At 33.7% G+C, this 9,314-nt stretch overlaps 1 protein-coding gene across 3 annotated transcripts in view; it reads left to right on the top strand.

Annotated features, from left to right (window-relative positions):
• The window catches only part of LOC145304204 (death-inducer obliterator 1-like), a 116,136-nt gene that overhangs the window by 473 nt on the left and 106,349 nt on the right, over positions 1-9,314 (top strand). For all 3 annotated transcript variants that reach the window (XM_080146022.1, XM_080146023.1, XM_080146021.1), the window contains exons 2-13: positions 215-470; positions 1,845-1,937; positions 2,319-2,414; positions 2,711-2,895; positions 3,265-3,313; positions 4,188-4,279; positions 5,765-5,794; positions 5,979-6,243; positions 7,282-7,346; positions 7,722-7,813; positions 8,220-8,295; positions 8,600-8,659. In XM_080146022.1, the coding sequence (XP_080002148.1) occupies positions 452-470; positions 1,845-1,937; positions 2,319-2,414; positions 2,711-2,895; positions 3,265-3,313; positions 4,188-4,279; positions 5,765-5,794; positions 5,979-6,243; positions 7,282-7,346; positions 7,722-7,813; positions 8,220-8,295; positions 8,600-8,659 (1,122 nt within the window). In that variant the 5' untranslated portion in view covers positions 215-451. The remainder of the gene's footprint in view (positions 1-214; positions 471-1,844; positions 1,938-2,318; positions 2,415-2,710; positions 2,896-3,264; positions 3,314-4,187; positions 4,280-5,764; positions 5,795-5,978; positions 6,244-7,281; positions 7,347-7,721; positions 7,814-8,219; positions 8,296-8,599; positions 8,660-9,314) is intronic.

Below are 9,314 nucleotides of genomic sequence, written 5' to 3'. Positions count from 1 at the left end.
ATGACTGACTTTCCAGTATGGCTTAGAACCGGCTCTGAACCATAATGAAAAATCATGTAGAGCATCGTATTACAGACAACTTTCTACGTATATAAAAATAACAATCATACAAAAATCATACAACTAATGCCTACCTACCATTTTTGTTTTTATTTTTTACTTTAATGTCCGCGGAAAACTGTCTATAATACGATGTGATTGATAACTTTTCAAGATTAGAATAAAAAATGGACGATTTTAAAACAAATATATTTCCTTAAGATTGAAATATTGGACTTTTGACTTAAATGTAATTTTTTTCTCTCGAAATTAAGATTTTTGTGGGAATCAAGATGCTTAGGTAATAGTCTTACTCATTTTGAAAGGTCTATTCAAATTTGGAAATTCTTGCGTAACTTTGTTAATATTTTTTTGTTAATTTCAGATAATTATAAAAGAATGAAATAAAACAATGGAGCATGATGAATTAGGTAAGGGTATATATATAGTAAATTATAGAGAAGTTTCGCTTTAATAAAAATTTTCCAATATTTTTAGGGTAAAGCGGGGCGAACTCGGTCTTTTTTTCGGTTTTTTGAACCTGCAAATCGTAAAAATTTTTTTTTTTAAATGGGACCAAGACCAGTAGAAAGATCTCGGGAAAGTCGATCAGGTCCTAAAAGGACGTAAACCTAGGACTTTGGGAAGTTTGTCAAAATTGATCTCTAAAACGGCACCGACTTCGCCCCGCCTTGAGGCGAAGTCGGTAGGGCATTTTCAAGCTTCGAAAAATCGATGACGTATTGATTTTATTACAGCATGCCCAAAAGGTAAAAGTTGCTAAATGTAATAAAGAGTATGCACAAAAAATTTTATTAAGATAGGTCAATTTTTTCTACCAAAAAAAAAAAATTTTCCGAAGTACGCGAAATTTGACTTTTTTTCGAAAATTTTTTTGATAAAAAACATAAAAATACTACTAGAAAAAAATAACTTTTTATGACTTTAAAGGCCTGATCCTTAAAATTCAGGCAATTTTGAATAGATTTGGCCAAAAAAAAATTAGTTCTATTAGCAAAATTTCCTAAAAAAATCAATTTGAAAAAAAGAGAAAAGTTTGGCAAAATCTATGGTCGATTTTCCAGCTTCAAAAAACCTATGACATATTGATTTAATTACAGCATGCCCTAAAGGTTAAAGTTGCTAAATGTAATAAAGAGCATTCACAAAAAAAATTATGAAGATCGGACAATTTTTTCTACAAAAAAAAATTTTTTTTTCTAAGTACGATAAATTTGACTTTTTTTCTCGAAAATTTCACTTTTTTATATAAAATTGAAAAAGTTAGTATAAAAAGTGAAAAAACCGAATTCGCCCCGCTTCACTTTTAGTCGATTTAAGAAAAAACTATACAAGCTTTTTTAAAGTTTTAAACGGAAATGGATAGCCTATTAGATTCTTAATAAGTCCCCTGAAGACGTCTAAGCTCTAGCTCTTACCAGTTTTTGTCCAACTTACCGTTTTTCCGACCGAAGCAAAAAAATCGAAAAAAAAAATTTTTGTCGTCCGACTTTAAAACCCAATAAGTACCCTAAAAATTCATCTCACAAAAATTTCATTTTATACTTTTTTGTAGCCAATTTAATAAGGAACAAATTTGATTTTATGTTTTTTTCTGTCAGTCGATAAGAACATGGAGAAAAATGTCATTTAATGAAGGTGGTCAAAAAAATACCGACTTCACCTCAAAACCGAGATCGCCCCGCTTTACCCTAAATAATAAATCTTTGAAAAGTTTTTAATACCTACCCATAAAATGCGCGAATGATTAAGAACTATTATATACCCATATTCTGAATGTGTAGGTTCCCTAGGGCTAGGGGCAGTGCCTCTGACCATTGAACCAGAAGATATGGAGAATGTTGCTGCGCTAGTGGATAGCACTGGTTTAGTTACAGGTTAGTCTGTAATTCAGTTTTTTTAAACCTCCTTTACTACTTTTTATTCTTTTTTTCAACTCTCCTTATCTCTTGCCTTTTTCTTTTTTATTCCCCTTTACTTCCCTTTACTTTGACCCCTCTCCTTACTTTTCCCCCTCCTTTTTTCCCCCTCATCTTATTTATGCTCCTGCTTTTTCTGTTTTCTTTACATTTTCTTTTTTTCCTTTCATTATTTCCCTTTTCTGTTTTATCCCCCTTTATTATCTTCTTATTATCTCACTCCCCAATTATCTTCTTGCTTACCTTCCCTATTTCTTCTCAAACTCCTCTCTCCAAATTAAGGTGATATTAAATAGTTGAGTTTAAAAATGAACCCCTAGAGTAATCTATATTATTCAGATTCATTGTCTGGGGTGGATGTTTCTGCTGCCGTAGCCAACATTGGGAGCACAATTATGGATACTGCAGTTGTTACTGGGGATGCGACCATTTCAGGTATTAAGGCAATGGAAGATTAATTTATATACAATATACATCCACAATGATGATTCACAAAATTACCCCTTCTGTAGATTAAGTTTATTTGTCGAAAATTTTGGCCCCGCAAGTTTAGAAGTAACTAATTAAAATTCAATAAAAGTACCCAAAGTTTTAAATAAGATATCGTGGCTATAAAACTTTGGGTACCATCTCAAAAAACATTGTCTCCTAATAACAAAAGTAATAAACAAAAAAGGCAACTTGATACTTTGTAAAGTTTGTATATTTGTAGTTTTATATATAAATTTTAGGTTCATTAATGGAGGTAGTTGAGGGTAGCGAGGCCCCGGCCCATGATATCACCATCACCATTAACGCCAAGGGTGAGATCAACATTGATCAGACGGCTCTATCAGAAGTGCTCAACTCCAACTCCAAGTCTGCTCGAGTAACCTTTGTCAGAGTGGGAGAACATGGAGTTACTGTGGAAAATCAGGTATTGTTTATTTAGGCATGTTAGAATTGCCCTATCCATTTTAAACTTAGCACAATAATTACTGTAACAGTAAGGTTACAGGTTTTATTTGGAAAGCATAGCAACTTTTTCGTCGTTGTTGGAAAGTGCGTATGTTTATTTTAACTTTTTGACAAAAGCTATTTCTATATAAAATCCTGACTCCTAGAATTCTTGTATAATGGTATTTTCATTCCTACGACGATTAGCTACAATGTTGCATGTTTTTAAAAGCTAAATCAATCATGGGAAGGATGCTCCCTTACAGCCTTGGAGCGAAGCTCCCCGAGAACCCCCCCCCGGCCCCCCCCCCTCCAAAAAAGCTTCATTTATATTTGTTATTCTCTATAGGTTGATCTTGACGCCACTGAACTGATTGCTGCAATGGGAGGAGATACAAGTAAGTCATTAATATTCATAGCGTAGCTTATACTCATCAAAAGAGATTGTCCCTCCTAGTTTTGTATTTCATTGTAACTTACTATAATATTATAAAAAAATTAAATATTATTAATAATATTATTGGGCGGTTTCCTCAAAGTCCCCCATCGAGCACAGAAACCATTCCCGCTCATTTTGATATAAATTAAAAATAAGGGGGGGGGGGGTTAGTTTTCATTTCATTTGGATATTCCTTTATATCAGGTTGTGTTAGGTTATATTGGGCACCGCAAAAGAGAACCCTACGCAGGGGTTATGGGAGGGAAAGGGGGGGGGGGGTCAGTGCGCCGTGGCCATTCACGGGAAAGCACCAAAACTTGTTATTATGTTTACTGTTTAGGAGGTATGAATCATATGTGTATGTTGTTATTTAGGTCAGGTTAGGTTAAGTTAGGTTATACAAACTATAAACTACTTTATGGGTGGTTTTAATGTTCAATAGGCACTTTGAGGGAAAGCATCAAAACATGTTATTTTGTTCAAAGGTATGAATCCCATATGTATGTTTGAGGGGGGGGGGGGTACTAGATAGAAATCACATGGGAAAGCACCCAAACTTGTTATTATTTAAGGGGTGTATATTCTGCATAATTGACCCTGCTAAAGGGGCGGAGGGGGGAAATGTGAAAATTAAGAGAACTGAAAACATTTTTTTCCATTTTTCTGCCCTGCTTTGTGAAAAAAACAAAAAGAATATGAATATAATAAAGCGTTCTGAAAATATTTTTCCATTTTTCCCCTTCCTTGCTGGAAAAAAACTTGGAGGGGAAAAAGAATTCAGCAGTGGAAAAAATAAATCTTGTGCAGAATATACACCCCTGTATTATTTGTAGGTATGAATCCCATGTGTATGTTGGACCAGGATCAGATGAACAAGCTGGAAAGTGTTCTTCAGTCAGATGAGGCTAAAAACTTTCTCGAAGAGGTAATCCAAGTAGGGATCTAAAGGGATAAGACAATTGCTAATAAATTGACAATACATCCCCAATGATAATAAACAAAATTATCACCTCTGTAGGTTAAAATTAGTGGTTGAAACGTTTAAACGCTTAACTAAATGAATAAAAAAATCTAAATTCACTGAAGTCTCCAAAGTTGTTAAGTAAACGAATAAGAAAACGTTATTATAAACTTTGGGGGCTATTGTAATAAACAACCCATTGTCCCCTCTTTCTCTTAAATCCTTGTCAATTTTAAACCCAGGGAGGGAGAGGACATTGGACTTTAAATTATACTGGTACCCAAAGTTTTATAACCACCTTCTCTTACTTAAACGCTTTGGGTAATTTTGCTAAATATTGATATCTTGGTGCAGGCTAGAAGAGATCAAACTTTTCATCCAATATATTTAATCTACAGAATGGGAAATCTTGTTTATCATCATATTGTCGTCCATTGTATATCCCCTGATATCCCTGTATTAAGCTACCTAAAAATATGTAATCCTTGTCAATATTAAACCCAGTAAGGGAGAGAACTTACATTAGAAAATGTAAATAATACTGGTACCACAAAAGTAAGTTTAAAAAATTGGACACTTTAATAGATGTGTCCCAAGTATTTGATTCAGCGAATAAGACAAAGTTTTTATAATACCAATGTAATTTACAGTCAAATGTCCCATCCCTCCCTGTATAAATACTAATAGTTTAATAAGAGTGGGAGTAATGATAGAGCTGAAACTTTGAGAGGCTTCTTAAATATATTTATAACACCATATTAAACTCTCTAATTCATAAGATCATTAGCAAAAATTTTATGGTTATAAAACATTAATTTCTAATTACACTCAGCATAATGAATTATAAGACGATTTAATACTTAGTAACCCCCCCCCCCCCTTCATATCTTATGGGACAAGACAATGGACGATAAAGAGAGGTGTAGCTGTAGGTTTCTGGTAAAATCCGTAAAGGTTATGTGTTATAAGTTAAAAACAGTAGTAGAAAGATATAAATTTATGTTAACTTTAAAAAAAAAATTTGTCTATATTTCTTTTCAATAAGAAATACACATATTTAGTGAATATTATCGTTCTACTACTATTTTTAAGCCGTAAAACACACACCTTTACGGATTCTACCAGAAACCTACCCCTCTCTTAATGTTAACCCCTAGCTAGCTAAACTAAATTTAAACTCTTTTGGAATCATTGGTGTAAAAGTTTGGACATTGAATGTTTGTATAAGAAAAGCTCTTAATATGTAAAAACCAACGAATGAGATATTGTGTTTATTAAACTTTTGCACTAAAAAGATGTTTTATTCAATTTTGTTCGCTTGTGCATTTTTTAGAAAATAACTAAACGTTCGGTGGGGTATTTATGTCTGTATACGAAAGGACAGTAGTATTTGTTTCATTTCAAAAAGAATTATGTTTTTATGAAATCTAATTTTGTTTTATTGTTTAGGCCTATCATCATGAGTTGCCAGAAAATGAGGTAAGAATTAGATTTTTTAGTAGCGAAGCTTCTCTATAATTCTCTATGTCTGTCCGTCCGTACGAAATTCTAAGGTGATATGAGTTTTTCTCAGTTGCTTTTTATGATAGACTTCTGATTTTTAGAGTGATGAAATGTTTTTTTTGGCCCCTCCAATTTTGTTACCTACAATTTTTTGTTTTAGGGCAATGATGAAAATAAAACACCAACCCGTCGCTCCCAGCGGTCAGCTGTTGTGCGTAAACCTGACACACCCTCCACTCCCGGTACCCCCAGTGCAAGGGGAGGTGGGGCTGGGGGCAGGGGCGGCAGAGGAAGAGGTGGTATGAGAGGCGGGGGAGTTAGTAGGGGGCGGGGAGGTGGGGCTGGAACCCCGAACAGACCGCAAAGGACGCGAAAACTTCCCGTGCATTTGGCGGATGACCAGTTTGAGTCACCTCTCAGCAAAGGTGGGCTAATTTTCATATTATTAGGTAGCAAAACAACTCAATGATTCGAAATGTTCGACTGTATGTCTGTCTGAAATAGTTTGTCAGCTCCCCTGAGAGATAGAAGGCATATAACTTACTTTGTCCATCCATGATTTAGTTTGTGCCTCAATACTTATTGATATTGTCATCATTGTGTGTTTTAAAAGTTGAGCTTTTCTTCAATTACGGTCTCTACGTCATTTTGTTAGGTAAAGTTAGGTCGTATATATTTTGGACATGATTAAATTTTTTGATTGTTATGAAACTAATCATAAATAGGTATACACTATACATTGATATATTATGTGATTGTCAAAAATTCGTGTAACTATATGTAGAACCAAAAAAGTCTTTATTTACGCAGCAGGGGTGTATATTCTGCACAAGATTTATTTTTTTTCCCCTGCTACAAAATTTTTTTTTTTCTTTTCCCGCTAGATTTTTCTTAAAAAGTAGGGGGGAAAATAGAAAAATATTTAAAGAACTCTATTTTTTATTTATTTTATCCCTCCTACCACACATTTTTTTATTTTTTTTTTACCAAGGGCAAGGAGGGGGGCGAAATGGAAAAAATGTTTTCAGTTTTCTTAATTTTTACATTTTTTCCCCTCCAACCATTTATTTTTTATTCCCCCCCCCCCCCCCCGGAGCAGGGGATCCCATGCAGAATATACACCCCTGTTTTAAACGCAGTTTTAAACACAATTTAATCAAAAAGTTAAATTTCACTTTATGCTGAATAAATCTTGAAATTAGTTTTTTAGTATGCTTCCAAACCTATTAATATCACTGGATTAGAAACGGTTCTCAGCCATACTGAAAAATTATGTATAGCATTGTATTACAGGCAATTTTCCTCAAATATTAAAATGAAAAATCATAAAATTAATACCAGAATTCTTAGCTTGGACTATAAAAATTGGTTTTAGTATTGTAATTTTTTATAATAAGCGTGTCTATAATACGATGCTATAAAAAAAACTGTTTAGATATGTATGTATGATATATTTATATCAGGTAAATCTGCAGACAAGGACAGTGAGAAACCAAAGAAGAGTGGCAAGGAAGGTGGAAATAATGAGGTGAGATTTTATCAGCTACCAAATGCAGAATTGCATACTCATTACTTACTTTGCAATGGTAAGCTAAAGGAAGGAAGGAACGGTGGGATGTAAATTACACTGGTATTTAAAGTTTCATAACCGCGCCATGTTATTAGTCAGCTCAAAACTTTCAAGCTACTTTCATTGAATTTTTAGTTTTAAAATATTAGTGTCTTAACTTTTCAACCCATGATTTTAATATCTCAATTTATCCCCGGCCATTGTCTTATCCTTAAGATCCCTATGCATAAAATTTGTACTAAAACATCTCATGTAAGACTAAGTACCTTCTGTATCACATCTTTGTACATGAGGAGTGACATTATAGTCATAGCGAAATCAATCAAATTTAAGGATTCCGAGAGTGAGGATGAGGACGCCTCCTGGGCCTCAGAGGATGACCCAGACCGTCTCTGGTGTATCTGCAAGCAGCCACATAATAACAGGTATAAATGTGGTCCTTTTTTCGCGTATTTTCTGTAAAGTTGAGTGTAACCATTTAGTCAAATGCGCTTTTAAAGTCAAACAGTTCTTAATAAAGACCATTTCAAATAAAGTCTGTTAACTTATTATATGTTTCATCCTTATTTGGCCACAACTCAGTCAAAATTGTTTTCAAAATTGACCTCTTTCGACCTAAGTTACTCAAATATTTCTTTTACAAGCAAAATCAATCAGTTTGGAAATATCTTTATATTTCAAGGAAATTGATGAAAATACTAAAAAGGTAAATTTGGCCGTTGCCTTTTATATGCACAGAAAAGATACCTACCCTTTCTTACGTCTGATTCATGTTTAGGTTCATGATTTTTGTGACATTTGATTATGTTAAGCTTATGTTGTTATGTTTAGGTTCATGATTTGCTGTGACATCTGTCTGGACTGGTTCCACGGCAAATGTGTTGGTATCACCAAAGCAAAGGGCAAGGTAAGAAATGGATGGTGCTTTCCATCAAAGTGCCAAAATAAAACCTAACTTTACCTGTATGTGGTATAATCCAGTGAGGTAGGGGAGGGGGAAAACTTTGGATACTTTCATAAAATTTTGATTGGTTGGTTAAAACAAGCATTGTTCATAGTTTTCATACGATAATCTTTATTCTAAAGATAAGGTATGTACATTATACATAAATCTATCATCCATTGTCTTATCCTTTAAGATCCCCAATTAAAACTATTCCCTAGACTATTAAGAAGATTTTTAAAAAAAGTAAAACTAATGTTTTTTGTAGGAGATGGAGGAAGCTGGTCAAGATTGGACTTGTCCCCAATGTATTAATCAAGAAAATAAGGTAATACACTAACAGACAGACAGATAGACAGAAGATAGACAGAAAGACAGACAGACAGACAAACAGACAGACAGATGGACAGACAAGATTGGACTTGTCCCCAATGTATCAATCAAGAAAATAAGGTAATACAGACAGACAGATAGAGACCTCTTAAGGATGTACATGAATTTATCGACCAATGTCTTATCCCTGTAGATTAAGTGCAGTCAATAATTTTTTTGGGTGGAAAATGGTTGCAGCTACTTTAAAAAAGGTAGTTAAATAATAATTAGTTTATGAAAAAGTAATTTTATGGTAAAAGGTCCATCTAAATCACATTTGTAGTTCAAAAATTTTCTTAGAGTAAAATTTTCATTTCGAAGACGACATTATTATATTTATAATATACGCAGCATTTATAACAACTTTAAAATCACCGTTACGCAACAACCAGTGGACGGATTTTAGATTGGTCAACGGATTTGAATTTATTACGACCAGGACTATTTTTTTGCCACCTTGGCCGACTAAATCGGCCAAGGAATAACCGGCTACGGTATTTTTAAATTTTACTTCTATTTTATGCAATTATTATCATGTCTACAACTTTAAAAACATCGTTACGCGACAACCAGTGGACGGATTTTAGATTGGTCAACGGATTTGAATTTAT

The sequence above is a fragment of the Acartia tonsa genome, chromosome 13 (assembly GCF_053477335.1).
Source record: "Acartia tonsa isolate MP-2025a chromosome 13, ASM5347733v1, whole genome shotgun sequence".
In the NCBI taxonomy this organism is placed as follows: domain Eukaryota; kingdom Metazoa; phylum Arthropoda; class Copepoda; order Calanoida; family Acartiidae; genus Acartia; species Acartia tonsa.
The sequence above is the reverse complement of the archived record's forward strand: the minus strand, read 5'-3'. Positions and strand labels throughout refer to the sequence as shown.